At 41.4% G+C, this 18,943-nt stretch overlaps 1 protein-coding gene across 1 annotated transcript; it reads right to left on the minus strand.

Annotated features, from left to right (window-relative positions):
* Positions 1-2,472: 2,472 nt before the first annotated feature.
* Positions 2,473-12,445, minus strand: cwc25 (CWC25 spliceosome associated protein homolog). Its single transcript, XM_063217033.1, has 9 exons — positions 12,293-12,445; positions 11,124-11,296; positions 10,541-10,777; positions 10,316-10,385; positions 8,083-8,249; positions 5,855-5,963; positions 5,404-5,579; positions 3,870-4,040; positions 2,473-3,002 (listed from the first exon to the last, which is right to left on the minus strand). Exons 1-9 carry the CDS (start codon positions 12,308-12,310, stop codon positions 2,888-2,890), a joined length of 1,236 nt encoding a protein of 411 aa, XP_063073103.1. The 5' UTR covers positions 12,311-12,445; the 3' UTR covers positions 2,473-2,887.
* Between the last annotated feature and the right edge of the window lie 6,498 nt (positions 12,446-18,943).

An 18,943-nucleotide genomic window follows, 5' to 3' on the forward strand; every position in this document is an offset into this window, starting at 1 on the left:
TCATCTACAGCAGGGGTGGGCAACTTTCATGATAAGGAGGGCCACATTTTTTTCATTGTGAACATTGGAGGGCCAGATGACTGCGGATCTGACTGCAGCTTGCAGATTCGAGGTGCAGTTGGTTGCTCAGTGGCTGCCGAAAAAGTTTGGAAGCAATAGGAGTGTTTTCTGTCAGCCAACAGTGTAATTTTAACAGATTGACTCAGTAGTGGTTTAAAAAAAGTTTGTTCATTATAATTTATAAGTATGGTTTATCTATGGGCCGCACTTAGTAAGGAGGCGGGCCGCATGTGGCCCCCGGGCCTCCAGTTGCCCATCCCTGATGTACAGTAAATACGCAACAATGTTTAGTGACGTTTTCAACTACAGCTAGTACACTACAAGCCAACACTGAACCCCACGCTGAGTCTTACAGCAGTAATGTCACCAGTGTGCCCTGGTCATGCTACGACATCACTCATATAAAATATTGCAAAATGCACATAGTTTAGATTACTCACTTAATTTACTGGTTTAGTGTGTGACTGGATTTTTCTTGATACAGAATATCTGAGGTAAAAAAAAAAAACCCATTGAAAATACTCATTTTAAATCATATAACGGCCCGTTACCTACAGAGCAAAATGTTGCCGAAATTTCAGTGAAATTCCCTCTACGGTTTGGGGATTTGATGTATGATCTGCTATCTTGAAGGCAAGCAGCCATATTGGAAGATTGTACCATTGAATATTTTGACACAGCACAATTTGAAACTTTGGACATGAAAATGTTTCTATTAATTGAAGTTCTACCTTGGAAATACTTTCAGTTTTATTTAATTTGGTGGCCTTAAAAAAAACTGGCAGCCATCTTGGATTTGAAGCCAGATAACATGATTTTCGTAAATAGTACACCTTTGACATCCTTTTGGAAAAAAACACTTTTATCACCCACTTAATGATCTAGAAGAATGTCTATGGCCAGAAAACATTCAAAAACATAATTTTTGAATGACTCAATATCCACCATCTTGAAAACTGTCTGCCATATTGGAATACAGTTGACACCATTGGGTATTTCTAGACATTACATATAAACTTTGAAGCTGTGGTAATCGACACATGTCTATTCTACGAAATTACCTTGAAAGACACTTCTATTACATTCAATTTGGCGGCCATGTTGAAAACTGGCGGCCATCTTGGATTTGAAGCTGGATAACGTACTTTTCTTAAATAATACACCCTAGACATCATTTGTACCAAATATGGTGCTTGTATGACCAACTGAAATATTTTGTGAACATCTGGACTCTAATCTGCCTGACTAATACCAGTGAAGCAAGATCAGTGGAAAAAGACTGGTGAGCATTAAAATCAGATATGTATAAAGTAGAAGTAGAAGTAGCCTACTCTTACAATTGTAATTACAACACTAGTGTTATTAAACACTGAGGGCTGTCATGGGTAAGCGGTCAGGGCATCAGACTTGTAGCCCAAACTTTGCCGGTTCGACTCCCGACCCGCCAGATTGGTGGGGGGAGTAATTAACCATTAACCAGTGTTCTTCCCCATCCTCCTCGGCAGAGGTACCCTGAGTATGGTACCGTCCCGCCACACCGCTCCCTTGGGCCGCCATTGAAGGCGCCTTGCACGGGTGAGGCATAAAATGCACATTTTGTGTGCAGTGTTCACTTGTGTGCTGTGGAGTGCTGTGTCACAATGACAATGGGAGTTGGAGTTTCTCAGGTGGGCTTTCTTTCATAGAGGTAAATGATAACACATGGTTTCTCAACTTTGTCATATTGCAATGCTAGTTTTGTAATTCTGTAAGAGTACTTCCACTTCTACTGTATACAGCTCTGATTATAATGTAAAAAACATATAATTTGTTTCCAAAAGGGGTCTTCCGTTTTGACAATTAGGATGGTCATTGTGTGACCTGTGTCTCTCTCACACATGTACTCAATGGCACAGTCGGAGTGCACGTTTCATTGATGCATTGAATTACAATTACAGGGTTCTAATATTGGCTATGGTACATCTCAATCTCATTGTCTACCTAATCTTACAATTTTTTTCACTCACTGACTTCATACAGGTATGTGAAGTGTGTGTGTGTGTGTGTGTGTGTGTGTGTGTGTGTGTGTGTGTGTGTGTGTGTGTGTGTGTGTGTGTGTGTGTGTGTGTGTGTGTGTGTGTGTGTGTGTGTGTGTGTTTACTTAATCTCCAGCAAACATTGGTCATATGTAAACAGAAATGTAACTATGTAATTAAACTATGTAATTATTTTTTCACAAAAACGCTCAAAACAAAACTTTGTTTGATTTTTGGATTATTTTATCTCCGATAACAGTACAAAGTGAAACCATGATGAGAGCCCTGCATATGGGGCTGGAAACATCTGAGATTCTACCATTCCTCAGAGAATATACGGTATACCGTATATGCATTACATAATAAACAGTAGAACAAAACCAGACAACAAAAAATGTTAAAATAAAACCATATCTTCACAGCCACAGTCAATTATAAATTTAAAATATACAGGAAAAACATTGCGCTGGTGTATTTAACAAGATACAAGGTGAAGATATGAGGGGAAACACAGTAGAATCATTTTCGTTTGGTCCCAAACATCCAAAAAGGACCTCATCCCATTCAGGGCTCTAAACTAACTTTTGTCAGCGCCAGACCAGATGGCTAGTAGATCAGAGAGTGATCTCTTTGAGAACGCACACTTACTAATGGGTCAAAGTAGCCGGCAAGTTAGCTTTTCTACCAGCCAAACTGGTCACCAGCATTTGGCAGTTTGACTGGTGTTAATTTAGAGCCCTGCTTGTATCTATCCATTCCTCCGTAACTCCATCTTGCCCAGTGAGTCCTTGGGTAACAATGTTCATATCTGACTATCTCCTCATGAAGTTCTTCTCCAGAGAGGCTGGCGTCCTCTGGAGGGAGTGGATGTTCCTCTTGACCCGGTCCTCCAGCGAGGACGTGGAAGCGCTCTCCAACTTCATATCACTAGAGAGAGAGAGAGAGAGAGAGAGAGAGAGAGAGAGAGAGAGAGAGAGAGAGAGAGAATGGGCAAAAGGAAGTTCAAATTACCACCTTTCATCAAATAAAATAAATAAATAATTTGATTCAATGTATACGTAAGTAATTATGACCCTGCTGACGAGAAAAAAACAAGAAGTGCTCTCAACATCCTGTAATGTAGTAAATTGGGTGCTTAAAGGGGCTCCAGGTAGGATTAAAAGTTTAATTAATCACAGCCCTGAGTCAGGCAATGCTTATACGAGTCTTTAGTAAGTTAACGATGGATCTCGCAGCCACTTCCACGGTCCGCTGTCAGAAAACCCCACCAGCAAATTTTGACAGCGTCGGACCGAACGAGTGTCATGGGAAGCACTTTTTATCTGAAACATCGCTTTATATACCGTATTCAGATTTGTATCAACTGCTGGCATTCCGTGATGAAAAACATTCTCTCAACGAGTTTACTTGAACAGCATTTTTTCATTAAGGTGTAGATTTTGAGACAGGCATGCCACGGGCACCACGCCAATGACATCATCCTACCTTGTGCCCCTTTAAACTTGTCAATGAAGAAATTCAAAGTCTTCAAAATAAATGGCTAAAGCAGCACTTTTTAAATAATGACCACAGCAGCATTTTTTCTTTTTTTAGTATGAGATTTAGGTCAGCCTGAAACGTTTGTAAGGCGATTAGAAGAGAAAAATGGTTGAGTGTTTCTTTATTCATTTATTTGATTGTAGAGACAGAAATACGAGTCTGGAGACCAATTGATTTTGTTTTTCAGGACTTTGATTGTAGAGACAGAAATGAGACCAATTGATTTTGTTAAGTGCTGATGGGAGAGCTACTGACTGGATGAAGTTGTTGCGTCGTCCGTCGCTGCCGTGCGTCTTCTCCCTCATCTTCTCCTGCTCGTCCTGCTGCTTGTAATGCTTCACGTTGCGTTCGCGCTCCTCGTCCCTCTGCTGGGCGAAATCCATCATCTCACGCCTCTTCCTCTCCAACTCCTCTGCAGACAGGTGTCTGGGGAAGAATAGAAAATAATGAGATAACAGCCCTCTTATTAAAATAGCCATTCATCACTCATTCATTCATTCTTTCACACCCCAACACAATAATTATTATTTGTAGGGCTGTAATGATACACTCAACTCACGATTTGGTTTGTATCACGATTCACGACCTACGGTTCGATACACCCCACGATTTCACATTTGCAAACATTATAAACTTTATGAATAAAAACTATGATAGTCTATAGGTAGAATAGGTTACAAGAGGCTATTAATGATTTTTAAAAGTTTCTATATAATAATTGATGCTTGGAAGCACTATCACTTCACATCATGTGGGCTGATGTGTATCAAAACTCTAACAAGGCGTATAATGATACTGCCTCCTTGTATCACAATACAGTCACGATTTCTCGGTTTGATACAATATCGTTACAGCCCTAATTATTTCAGAAGAAAGAATTGGCAATGGCCAAAGAGGTTATTTAAGCCACACCTGGCAGAGCTCAGGTAATGCCTGAGCGAAACTGATGACGCACAGAGGCGAAGCGCGTTGTTCGCTCTAAATAAACGAGCATTAAGTCAAGAAAGTGTGCGGAAAACTTCTTTCTTTTGAAGTATTGAACACGCTTACAACGCGTTTACCAGCACCAAGGAGCTATGCATGGACCTTTGAACTGTCGATAATTATGTCAGCCTGGTAAACCTAGCAAATGCCTGGCCATGGAGCTAACTAGACCTCTGTGGCCAGGAGACTCAAGACTGGTGTTTCTCAACGGGGGCGTTGGGGAGCCCCTGGGGGGCGTTGAGAAAGATACAGCTGAGAAGGGGCAGTGCATAATTGCCATTTGGGAGACATTATTCTATCCTATTTTGTAATACTAAGAGGGGTGTAGGTTAGCCTGGTTTTACCAGACGACATTAATTACATACTAACAATTTTTTGGTCTGGATCCTCGGTGGGAGGAGGGAGCTCAGCTTGAAACGTTTGAAACAAGTTCTCACCAACCGCTGACAATTGACGTTCATGACGCATGTTATTATGCTACCAAGTGCTTTCGCTTATTGGACTGAAAACCCTCCCAAGGGATGCGCAATCAGAACATTCATGAATTATGAAGTAATTCAAAATGAATGGTCTGGTCTGTCAGGCTAGGTGTAGGCAGTCTTATGATGAGGTCAAAGGGGCGTTGGGAAGCTAATGATGAGGTCCAGGGGGTGTTTATTTTTTTTAAAAAAGGGGTTGAGAACCACTGTTCTAGACACAGCTTTCATCTGTTTTGGAAGAGCAAAAAAACAAATGCTGACTGGCTCACCAACTCACACCAAGTCCAGAAGCAGCAGGCTATGCAGGACTGTAAGCACCTACGTACCTGGTGTGTTTGGTGTTTTGTGGGCGCTGGTAGCGTGGTTTGGGCGGGCTGGGAGCTCTGCGCGGTGGGCCCTTGCGCTCGTAGCCGTTGGACGAGTGGTTGTCACGGTGTGAGTCCGGGGAGCGACTCCTGTCTCGATGATGGCCTGAGGAGTGATGAGAACGTCCGTTGGGGAACTGCAGAAACAGACAGACAGGTGGAGTGAGACAGGGGAGCGAGTGGGAGTACAGTAAGTGAGACAGGCAATCAGAAGAAGCAATCGCTTAAGTCAAGGACCCTGAACAGACAATATTCAGTTCACTTCACTTTTCTGAGGTTGACTAGCTCTAGCATTTCAAAGCAATGTAAATAAACATTAGGCCACAGTGATTTTTAAAGCATCTAAGAATAGCTATCTAAAACACAGGATTAAAAAGGCAAATAGTAACAAAAGAAAGATAGTGATGCATACCTGTAGTCCAAAGCCAGGCCTCTCCTGGCGAAGCATTGGAGGGGTATCTGGAGACTTGTCCCGGCGAAGCATTGGAGGGGTATCGGGAGACTTGTCCCTGGCACGCGACCTATAGGAGAAGGGACGAGAGATGGAGAGTGAGCAGATACATGAAAATGTCAATAAATGAAACCATGCGCAAACTACAACATAGGCTCCTCTCTATTATCCTACCTCCCCGTCCTTTGTGCTTGTGGCCTTGTGATATCTCACTTGCAATAGGGATGTTGAATGGGGCAAAGTTCGACAAATTTTGTTGTGGCTATCGTAATGATCGCCCTGCAGGGATGGCCAGATCCTTTACACCAGGCTGACAGCAGGGAAACTTTATTGTTTTCTCCACAGAGATGGGGCATCAGTGAAGCACAACCCCACAAGCAAAGGTTGAGGACGGTAGTTAGGATAATGGAATGTACTGTATAGAAAGCTTATATATATATATATATATATATATATATATATATATATATATATATATATATATATACACACACATACAATAAGGTATAATAGAAAGCTGTTTAGAAATCTCATTATACTGCAGCCCTTGGCCTAACTGCTCCTCCTGCTCCTGCTATTGCAACATATACAGCGCCGCCAGTTAGTATTGGCACCCTTTCATTTTATTTACAAAGTGTGCAATATATCCAGAAATAAATGGAAATATACACAACTTTTACCATCATGATCTTTTAATTGAACATTATAAGATATTTAGAATTGCCAAGTATTTATTTCCAAATGCATTTTGTAATTTCAAGCAAAAACACGAAAAAGGGCATGTCCAGGAATATTGGCACCCCTTCTTCAAGGGTTAATTGCACACTATTAGACAGCAATGGCAGCCTCCGACGGTTTTGGTTTTCATCAATGACTGTGTTCTTTCATTTTACGACCAATCCACTGTGCATTTGTATGTGTTCTTTGGGTTTTTGTCTTGCTGGAATGCACATGATGTTCAACTCAAACCAAGTGTTCTTGCCATGGTTACACATTTTCCTGTAAATGATGATACCTGTCATGTCATGATGCCTGTCATGATACCTGTGATATGGTCAACGCCTCCAATACCTGATGCAACAATGGGGTGACATAATATTATGGATCGGACACCATGCTTGATTTTTGGTAGGGTGTCCTTTTCCTTAAAGACTTTCTTGCAGAGTATGCAAACATGCTGTTTGTGTGAGTCACTGAAAAACTGTGCTATTGCTTCATCTGACCTTAAAACATTCTTAAAAGGGCTGTGCTATCCCTGTATTTTCTCATACAGCCGTCAGGTGTTCCCTGTTATGACTTTTATTAAGCAATGTGGTCTGCCTTGGTCTCCAACCAAAATGCACTACTTTGTGTAGTGTTTAACATGGGGTGCTTATTGAAAAAAACTACCCAAAACAGTTCAAAGTTGACAGTCAGGTCTGTAGATGTTAGCCCCTGTGTTTTTTCATTATTTGCATTGACTTCCAAAGACTTTCATCATAATGTCTTCCCCTACCCCCCACATCCAAGGATGTTCTTTACAGCTCCATGTTTGGCAGATTTCTGAATAACACAACAGTGTTGAAAATGGTATACCAAGGTCTTTTGAGATGACCTTTTATTATTTGGAGGTCTTGTTTTTGCAAATAATAGTATTTGTGGTGTCCTCAGGCAGCTCCTCTGTCTTCACATTGGTGAAAGACACACAAGCTGTAACAGGTGGTTATTTAAACACAAATATCATAATTCCTTGCCTAATTCATGTTCTATGGGCAAAAGCAAGTAGTCAAAGGTGATTCCCATTTGCGATTTACCATAATTGAGTCAAATTAAGTTTCCACAATGGTATCCAGTAAAGGGTGCCAATACCAGTGATCCCGGGAGCTTTACCGTCTTCATTTTTTTCCCTCTCATAGTTTAGTATTTAATGCTGTTGATTATTTTTATATTAGTATTAACCACAAGCTATCTATAGAAAAATCATGGTTGACCTTATCATTTGTTGTCCGGAGATATGTCCCATAATGTACTTAAACTTCAACGGTGCCAATAGTAACTGGCGGCACTGTACATCTACAACACACACACAAAACAATTAAATTAAGTGAATTAAACTAAAGGCTTATATCCATACAGCTATATTGAGACAGTTGTGGTTTTTCTTTAAACTTTAAAAAGCAGTGAGGGGAGCTGGGAGTGTGCCTGGTTACCGTGGTTTCCGGTCATCATCGTCATCGTCAGAGCTGTCGCTGGAAGAGGCGCTCCTCCTCCTCTTGTGCTTCTTCTCCTTCCTCCTCTCCCTCTTCTCCTCCCTCCTCTCCTTCTTGTCCTTCTTCCTCTTCTTCTTCTTGGACTTCTTGTCAAGGTTTTGTTGAAGCTGTTGAAAGGTATAATAAAACCATCATTTTTGGAGGTGTACTGTCACACCACTTAGAGGTAGTTTGCATGAATATTTTTTGACATTACATTGGTTTTGCCCTCTCAAAACATGTAAATTGAGTTGTCACAATGGAGTTTTTGTTTTTATCCAACCGTCATGTTTACATGTAAACGGACGAAAAATATCCACATTTAAAAATATCAACAATTCATATAACCAGCACCTTGGTGTGTACATCACAATGGAAGCTAGTCTATCTTGTGTTCTCAGCCCCCTGCTGTTCACGCTGCTGACACACGACTGCACAACGACCCACAGCACTAACCATCTAGTGAAGTTTGCGGATGATACAACACTGGTGGGCCTCATCACCAAGGGCGATGAGACTCACTACAGAGAAGAAGTAGACCTGCTGGCCAGATGGTGCAAAGACAACAACCTCCTGCTGAATGTCAACAAGACCAAGGAGATTGTTGTCAACTTCCAAAGGGTCCAAAAACAACTGCCACCACTGACCATCGACGGCGATGCTGTGGAGAGAGTGAGCAGCACCAAGTTCCTTGGAGTGCACATCAGCGACGACCTCTCTTGGACCACCAACACTACATCACTGGCGAAGAAGGCCCATCAGCGTCTCTACTTCCTGCGCAAACTAAAGAAGGCAAGTGCTACACCCTCCATCATGACAACATTCTACAGAGGAACCATAGAGAGCGTCGTGTCCAACTGCATCACAGTGTGGGGAGGAAGCTGCACGGAGAAAAACAGGAAGACACTCCAGCGTGTTGTGAACACAGCGAAGAAGATCATTGGAGTACCACTCCCCTCCCTGCAGGACATTTACACCACACGCCTCACCCGGAAAGCACTGATGATCATCAAAGACACAAGCCACCCTGCACACAAACTGTTCAGCCTCCTGCCCTCTGGAAAGAGGTACAGGCGCCTCCGTTCCCGTACCACCCGGCTGGCGAGCAGCACAATGCACCAAGCGATCAAGATGCTGAACACTCAACCCACTCTCCCTCCACTGTCAGCCTCTAGCCAGCAAGGCCACTGACAACCCCCCCCCCCACTGTCAGCCTCTAGCCAGCAAGGCCACTGACAACCCCCCCCCCCATCCCCCACCACCATATCTGCGACTGAACATTCCACCTGCACTACTATACTTGTGACTGAACTTTCAACCTGCACTAACTCAAAACATGCACACACACACACACACACACACACACACACACACACACACACACACACACACACACACACACACACACACACACACAAGCACACTGCACTTTCTGCACTAAACCCAAACATACACACACTGACACACACACACACACACACACACACACACACACACACACACACACACACACACACACACACACACACACACACACACACACACACACACACACACACACACAAGACGCACACCGCACCTTCTACCTGCACTAAACACATACACACATACACACACACACACACACACACACACACACACACACACACACACACACACACACACACACACTGCTGCTGGTGTACTTGACAGACCTTTTTTATATTTATTTTCTTCAAAATGCTACTATTACCATGTCAGAACGCTATAAAGGACTTTTTTAGGAAAAGCACAAAAGCACAACAAATACCTCTTAATGTATGTCCTCTACAAGTCTTCTGTTGTCCAGTCTTGCACTTTAAATGTCTGTATGAGCACTGTCTATGTCCATACTGTCTTAAGTCCATGTATAAGTACTGTCTATGTCTATACTGTCTATGTCCTTACCTTAATTAGTCTATGTCTGTATGGGAAAGCAAGAAATGTAATTTCAAATTCTTTGTATGACCAGTGCATGTAAAGAAATTGACAATAAAACCTACTTGACTTGACTATCTAATCTAAGCGCACATGGCACTTACAGAAAAAAGTCAGCTACCTCTTTCCTAGCGAAACACAGCAACACATGTATGCACAGACCTAAGATTCAGTGATTGTTAATAAACGAAAAGGTCCACAGCCATTGGAGCACACAACCATGATATGTTCAATTTACCATTTCTTTGATTTTCTTCATCTTCACTGGATTTGTGAGAACTGCTCGCTTCTTCTCCTCTTCCCGCTTGCTGAAAGACAAAATAAAATATAATATATAAGATGTACAGTATATTCAACATTGTACATGGGTGTTGACATATTGACAAGACTGTATCAGCAGAACAGGTAAGAAACCGTATTGTGCACGAAGATTGAGGCCAAACATTGTGACTGTAAGAGTTACCGGATGTCGAAAAGGGGGTCCTCGCGGATCTTGGCGGCCATGTCCAGGGTGGAGGTGGAGGCGGCGGGGTTGAAGATGGAGCCGGGCAGCAGGCCGGTCTGGCTGGAGGGGCCGCTCTCCTCCTCCTCGTACTGCTGCAGCACCTGCTTGTCAACGGGACGGCCCATCAGGTACTCGTCACGGGAGATCTGGCCACCAGGACCCTGGTACATCCAGTCCAGACGGTCATCTTTCTTCCTGGTAAAGATCAGTGAAGTAAGATCAGTGAGAATTATAATCAGAGATGTATAAAGTCGAAACAGAAGTACTCTTACAATTGTAATTAAAACACTAGTGGTAAATTATATCACAGTGGTAATAATCAGTGGGGGACTGTGGCGCAACTTGCTAAGCCACCAATATTTGGGCTTGCATGCCCATGGGGACCCAGGTGTGAGTCCGGCCTGGGTCGTTTCATAGCCATATCTCTAGTTCACGCACCCATTTCTTGTCCCATCTCACACCATCCTGTCAATAAATGCCGCAACGTCCCAAAAACATACTTAAAATTATGATTTTAGTGATGATCTTCAGTCCCACTTACTTGACTGAGCCCCTTTCTTCTGCAAATTTTGTGAGTTCTTCTCGAGCTCTCTCCTCCTTCAACTCCTTTTGGAGTTCCTCAATCTTCTTCCGCTCAGCTTCATGCTTCTGCTCAGCCTTCCAGACGCGCTCGATGTTCTTTAGCGTTTGAGGATGCCAACTCTTCTTCAAGTTCTAGGATTAGGACATGACATGGACATGTTTTATGTGAAGCCAAAGATGTTCTAAAGGGACCACCAGGAACATTTTTAGTTAAACAATGTCTAAAAGGACTAGCTAGCATTATATCATTGCAATGGTACTTACCATTCACAACTGTGGTATTTTCGTGAATACTTACTAATAACCTAATATTTGCTGGTATGACTAAAAGTACAGCCAATTTTGCAGCTAAATTATTTTCCCAGTCATAATGAATACTTAGAAATTGATGGTGGTGGAAAATACTTTTGAAAAAGACAACACTTGTGAATGGGCAGAATACATTCTGGAGGTAAACTACAAAACAAAATTACACACTCTGCCTTTAACGCTCTCTGGTCGTTTGGTACAATCATGTAAACACACACATACAGACGCCACTCCGTGCAGTGCAAGCAAAATGTAACGTCCAATTCTGACGACACGCAAATGTATTACAATGTACAGAGCCCCATCACATCACATGTTACAATTATGTGTTTGTTGAGCCTTACGTATGATGTGGTGCGGGAAGTAAATTATTTTCACCACTTCCTACAAGTGCTGTCAAAATGTAACGTTTAACTTGGGGGACAAGTAGGATATATCATGATGTTATACACGTTGAGTTTTTGTAGGTCCCTCGTCGTGTGGAAGTTAGGAGTTATCCAAAGCATAAATACAGCAGCGTAAAATTCTTTTAGTTGTCGTTGTCAGATAACCCATGTCGATGTTATGTTCTCGATGGTAACATGTCAATCATATCACAGATAACTTGTTTGTGAGTCGCATCAATAGACAACGGGTATGATATACTAAACGATATCACCAATCATAACAGACTTGATTTAAACTATTAATTGACACTCAATTCAGGAACATAAAGTTGTTTTTCCTTCACTGGAGTGGTACGTAGCTGGTAAGCTAACTTAGCACAACAGTGTATAATGTGTCAAAAATGAGACCGTGCAAAAATGAGACATTACTTACAAGATCACCGCCTCCCATGTTGCCGATTTAAGATCCAGATAGTTAAATGAAACGTGCCCTGTATGTAAACACAAAAACTAGCCAACAATTAAACAAAAAAAGCATTTGTTTATCACCAACGTTATTATGCCGGCGCCATGTTGAAACCACTTGAACCGGATGCATTCGTCCTTTCTACTTCCGGGGGCACTGGCCTTTAACTTTTTCTCTTTTTTTGATCGTGTGTACTATACCATTCAATTTTATTAAATATATTTTTAAATGTCGCTGAATGATAATCTACCACTTTCCCATACATAATAATATATCAATGTATAACATGGCTTTTCTGTAGGCCTATGGCCTACTCAGGGCCTACTTGCCAGTGCACCTACTCAGCAGCGTTCCAGCTCCAGACCTTGATCTACACTAATTACTTATTTGTTTTGACCAAATTACCTAGGAAGAGTGTGCTTTTCCAATTTCACCACTCCGACCAAAATACTCATCATGGAATAATGACATTTCTCGTGATGAGGACAGCACAGGATTGCTGTAACCTACAGGTTTTGGGCACATTGGGGTGCAAGTCAATCTTTTCCCCTCTGTGGCTTCCGGTCTTGTGATGCGGGGCTCAACGTCATCAACGTTTTTATTCAATATCTTGCAAAAGCGTAACGTAGCCTCTTACTGCAGCTGGGGTCGCCGGCAACCTATTCACTTGCTGAAAATGATGAACTACATCATAACAACATTGCTATGACATTACAGAGAGCCATAGTGCTGCGCTAAGGGGTCATTCTGTGCTGTTGACAAAATTGTAGGCCTATCGTTTTCTCCACGGAGGGGGGCCGACACCAAGGACAGAGGCCAGAGGCCACAGGAATGGATGGGAGGACAAAGATTAACTTGGTCCAAGGTACCCAAAATGGTTTACCTGACATATGCCTTGTGCTTGGGATTGGCTCATTGGTCTAACATCCCATTAGCTCCATCCTTCCATAATTTAATCCACTCTTTTTCATGTTCTCATAGCGGGAAAATTGCCTGTCAACTGTGTTATCAACATATTCATAAGAATCTGAATTAGAAATCACATGTAGAAAAACACAGATAAAGCATACAAATAGGCCTACATGAATTGATTAAGGTGTTGTGGTGGAACTTCTGAGGTCCTCAGTTAGCACAACACCATAAAAATGGCTGAAATGTCAAGCCGTGTTACCGTAAATGGTGTTACAATTGACAGTTGAGGAGGAGTATGTTTTTGCCAATTTACTGTATCTCCATATTGACAGATAAACAAACAAAATAATTGGTGTTCTAGGGAGATGGGTTTGTCTGCTCTGTTTTTTTTCCCTAAAAAAGTGCCGACTTGTTCCCCTGCACAGTTAACCGTAACACAGTTGAGTAACACGGTTGACTGTTTTGAAAGTGTTTTTGTGCTATTGATCCCTTATGTGTTGGGAAAATCCTATGAACAGACACTAGGGATTATATCTGGAGAAGGAAGAAATTCAAATCAGACGTTACAGGGATTTATAATGAAAAATTTGTCAGTCTGTATCTGGCACGGCGTTATGGGTGGGCCAGGGTGGACCTGGGCCCACCCAATTTGGTCCTGGGTCCGCCCATTTTTTGTCCAGAACCCAAAATCTTTAACTGAAGGAATACAATATAGGCTATTCAATATGTATTATATATTCTACTAGTGTACGAAAAAACTGGGAAACTGAAGAGGAAATAAAAAGTTTTTTTTTGTTTTGCTTTTGATGCTCCTGACATGAACCATCAATCCGTCCCCGCAGCCTATGGCTATGTTGACTACTTTCTGCTGCTACGCAGCGCGTTCACCCCGAAACAATTGATACAATGTTACCTTATGTCAAATTCTATAGCATAATGCTAGAGACGAGAGCCAGACATGCACTCGAACATGCCGAGTTGCCGAACCTGGCGTCAATTATGACAGAAAATAAAATCACTGAAGTCAATGTCTTTAAAAACAGTTGCAAACTTAAAACATCAAGGAGTATGCGCATCTGGACTGACGAGAAATCATGGAATGGATAGCTGTCGAGACTGGTAGGAAAGCTAATTCCTCATGCCCGCCGCGGCAACTTGTTGTAAAGGAACAATTTACTTTGATTACAAACTAGGACTAGCCTATGTAGGCTATTATGAGTTTCTATTGGCTTCATATGTATAGCATGGGACGGCTGTCCTCGTCTGTTGGCAATACGTTTGACCCTCGTCGTGATCACATAAGGTGCACGTTTGACATGCTAAGTTGTTGATCTGACTGTGGTTAGCTTTAAACAGCATCTAACTAGCCTGTTATTGCCGTTGTGAAGCTGATATTTTAATATTGTCTTCACGGGTTGTATTTTACTGTGGCCATGGATCGGCTATCCCACCACACAAATAGGTTTTCTTTCTTCTCTAGAGGACTAAACCAACAGCAATATGTCCATGGCTTAATTGTCGAAACAGAGTTCAGATTTTTCAAGGTTCGCTTGGTAGCAGCCTTCATGGACTGTGGCTAAACTGTGTCTGGTTATGGAATAATGTGCTGCCTGCAACAGTTGTGTGCGTGCATAGGCTATGTGTTTGAGTGGTTCAACGTGTGATTGTGTGCTCTGATCGTCGCATTGTTGCGGTTGAAATGACATCCTCTTGCATGCATAGCCTACATAAGTCGGGTGCTTGGGATAGGCTATCACAGGCAGCCCCTGACCCAGCATAGCCCTGTTCGCAACATGCGCCCCGCCCGCCTCTCTTCTTTCCTCGCACGGGAGCCACTCCGCGCTCCGAGACCTACATCCTCCCTCTTTACAAAGAGCCGCTCCAAACTTTCTCCTGACCTCTCTTCTCTTAGCAGACATGGGCTCTACTTCCAATGCATTATTTTGTATTTGTGATATCATTCATTTTTTTTTATCTTAAGTTTCTTCCGCGTTGTTTTTGGAAGTGTCAAGCGGTAATGCGAATTTTAAGAATTATAATAATATGGCGCAAGCACTGGAGAAGTGCCATGTGTCTCACCCGCATTTTCGAGCTCCTAAAACAACTCCAGTGACATAAGTAACACAGCGTGGATCTTAATCATTGTCATCTTCATACAGGCCTATGCATGTTTGCAAAAGAAATGTGGGGTTTGGGGGCAATAACAATATTTGGTGATGGGACAATGCGACGAGACTGTGAGGGAGGAAATTAATGAATGGGCTACCCTACCCCCGCCACCATAACTTCATCCGAGAATCTTCACAATGAGGAAACACTGAATATACGCACATATAATATTCGAGTAAAAATCAGACGTTTTGTTATGAGGACGTGATGTTATAGGCCTAATGAAGTGCCACCCAAAAATATTCTGGCCCATCCAAAGCTGATTTTCTGGCGCCGTGCCTGGTCTGTATCACAGTGAACCATAAAATCCTACTTATGAAGTGCAACAATCACATTTTCTATATCAGTTGCACAGATTAATGACAACATTATTGCTAAGGGACATAAGCACTTTCAAATGTATGTTGTTTCAACTCTGTAGTATTTTTATATATGTTTGAAATTACATAGTATTTGTCCATAACACTGTTGACAAAATAATCAAGCAAATGTTCGCTTTCATTAGAGTATTTATCAAATGATTTAAGATTAAGCTTGGCAATTTGTTTGTTTGGAAACTTAAATATATACACTATGTAAACATCTAGGTCATTTAGTTGAAAAAAAAATACTGATAATTGACATTTTGCTTTTGCCAAAAGCGCAGGCGAATCGTAGAATCACTCATTTACAGTAAAATACATGTAACACTGTCCCACACTCTCAGCCGGGTTTTGCTGCGGTGACATGGTTTTGTGGTTAAAAACTAGATCACAAACACTACTCGATCTCGAAACTCGAAACTGCTTTTTGAAATTACACAGTAAAACGATGGGAGAAAACTTTCTGAAGTCTTTTTTGAATAGACCTTTTAAATGTGACTGACAAGACAATGTTAATGTTTTAGTACCAAATGTAAACAACAATATTCATAGGCCCTACTACAATGACATGCCACAAGCTATCCACGGAAGTGACGTGCACACGTCGGTGGTTGTGAGCAGAGGAAATGGATGAACAGTCCGGCAAGGTATGAGCAACATTACTGTTATAAAACTTAGCCTTCGTCTTCCTGACATAACATGTTGTAAGAGGAGTAGCTGGTTACTTAATCAAATTAATACTTTTTAAACGATACGCTTACATAAGAAGTCTGTGTGCTGTTTTGACCTTCTCGGAGTCATCAGGGTTAGTAGGCCACAACACATGGAAGTAGGTTAATATGGTTAGACCTATATGGTTGAAAATGAGCACATGATGCAGCAGAAAATGAGCACATGATGGTTAAGAAGTATTGGTTATCGGTTCCTCTTAATAGTGACATGCACAGATGACACTTATCATATATTTTTGAATTCTTGTCCGTCATGTTAACCACCCATATGAAATCAATTTTAATCAGTACGCCCCAATACCAGCTGATGAATAGCTGTAATGACTGAGATTCCCAAGTTTTAGCTTTATACACAGTTCCGTACGATTCAATGGCTTTCCACGGAAGTCACATGGTTCTATGGTGGTGTCTCTGCGGAAATGGTTGACCCGTGTGGTGAGAAGGTACCAGAAACAAAACAAAAAATATACTGTATATGTACATATTTTCAATATACTGTAACATAATGTATGAATGGTTTGTGCATGCTTTTGAGCAATTCTTGATCAATTTTAACAAGTCTGTATTGTGTATGTCTTGTTTCGACGTTGTTCCGGCATGTATCTGCTGAGGCCAGTTTTCTCACGGAAGTATATAGGTCTTGGTTTTAGGGTTTGGTTCAGTAGGTCAATATTGCTTAGTAACAAACACTGAGCTAAGCAAATTATGGCTAAGAAGTAACCAAAGTAATGGTTAAGTGGTATTTTTGTGCCTACACTAAAGAAAAAGCTAGTTACGGTTTCACATACTTGGATGACATTATCATGTATTATCGAACTCTCGCCCATTACGTTCCTGTGTGAAAGTGGTGTTACCCGCTAAGACACGGCGTTATAAACTTGCTCTTACCAGAATGGCACTGACCAAGTCGTAGTACATTACTGAAGGCCCAGTGTTATGTCACAGTGAAGTACCATGGTAGTTACCTTTTCTATGACTATTATTACAGTGTTCGACTGGTGGAACAGCGTGCATTATGGGACTTCTCACAATGCCCCAATACAAGCCAAATATTATCACTGAAAAGGGTACATCAAAATAGCACAATTGTACGTTTGCTGATAAATCTCCAGATGGTATTAGCAAATCAACTATTCAGTGAACAATTGGGTGTGGCAGGTGAGGTCAGTCAGGTCTGTGGCTGGTCAACCATCAGTCTTCTGATAGTTTATAAGTCACTCAATGGTTAAGGCCCCAAATAAACTGAAGATATGCTTGAGCAATATTATCCTAATAGATGTCTTGGTTCTTCAGAATTTCCTCTACTGGTTGTTGTGCCTAGGGTCAGGGTGAAATGGCATTTAGTCATTATGCGGCAAAATGCTGGAACCAGCTTCCGGTCCAAATTAGAACTGCCTCAACCGTATCTTGTTTTAACCCTATCGCGCCGGATGCATCATATATGTCTCATCAAATTCAAAGCCCTCTCCACGCTGACACACAAAAAAATCGATCTGAAAAACACCCTGCGTGTCATTTCCAAACGTCCTGCAGTACACGGAAACCGCCACAAGAGAGCAGCGGTCGACAACAAGTTGATCACAGCTCGGCGAAAAACAGGAAAATGGGGTAGAAGCGGTTTCCCTGACCGACGCTGAGATTTCGTCAAATTGCATAAGGTTTGTGTACAAATTTCCGAAATATAACTCTACATCCTTTAATTTGAACACTTGCTTTGTGCAATTAAGCAAGGAAGAGTTTATATTTTTACACCGTGTTGCAGAGAGATCGTGCTAAAACTGATGAGACATATAAGCACCATCCGGCGGTGGCAGGAAGTCAGCCATCAATGCATTTGCTCCATAGGGAAACTTACAAAGCATACCACGACGATCGTTTAACAAAACACACAAGTTGTTTTACTTCAAGACAAAGATATTGCCTTAAGAAACAGGTTTTACTTGCAATTTTGAAAATGCAATGCAAAATGTTGAAATTATGATCTCGTAAAAAATGCATTGAAGTGAATGGAGAAATGGTCCAATTGTAGTAATGGACCCATATATTCAAATTACACATCAAAAATGAATAATGATCTATATTACACTCATAAATAGGTTGTTGAGCATTCTATCAGCTATGTTTTTACATAGATTTAAAAAAATTACCCAACCAGGCTGTGGGAAATGTAAAATATGGTCCTGCTAAAACAAGGATAGGCTTTAAAAAATGGCAGGATCTCACTAAATATTTAAAGATAATCCTCAAATTAAATTGTCTGACAACTTTTTTAAATTAAAAAAAAGTTGTAAATGCATTAAAAGTCATTTTTCAATGGTCATGAAATTGGAATTTTCATTCATTAAAAGCCTGATGCATCATATATGATGCATTAAATATCTCAGCGACCTTAACAAAATTTTGAATTTTTTTTTTACATTTTTTATAAGGGACCAATATTGAAG

Source organism: Engraulis encrasicolus, chromosome 1, assembly GCF_034702125.1.
Source record: "Engraulis encrasicolus isolate BLACKSEA-1 chromosome 1, IST_EnEncr_1.0, whole genome shotgun sequence".
Lineage (NCBI taxonomy): Eukaryota > Metazoa > Chordata > Actinopteri > Clupeiformes > Engraulidae > Engraulis > Engraulis encrasicolus.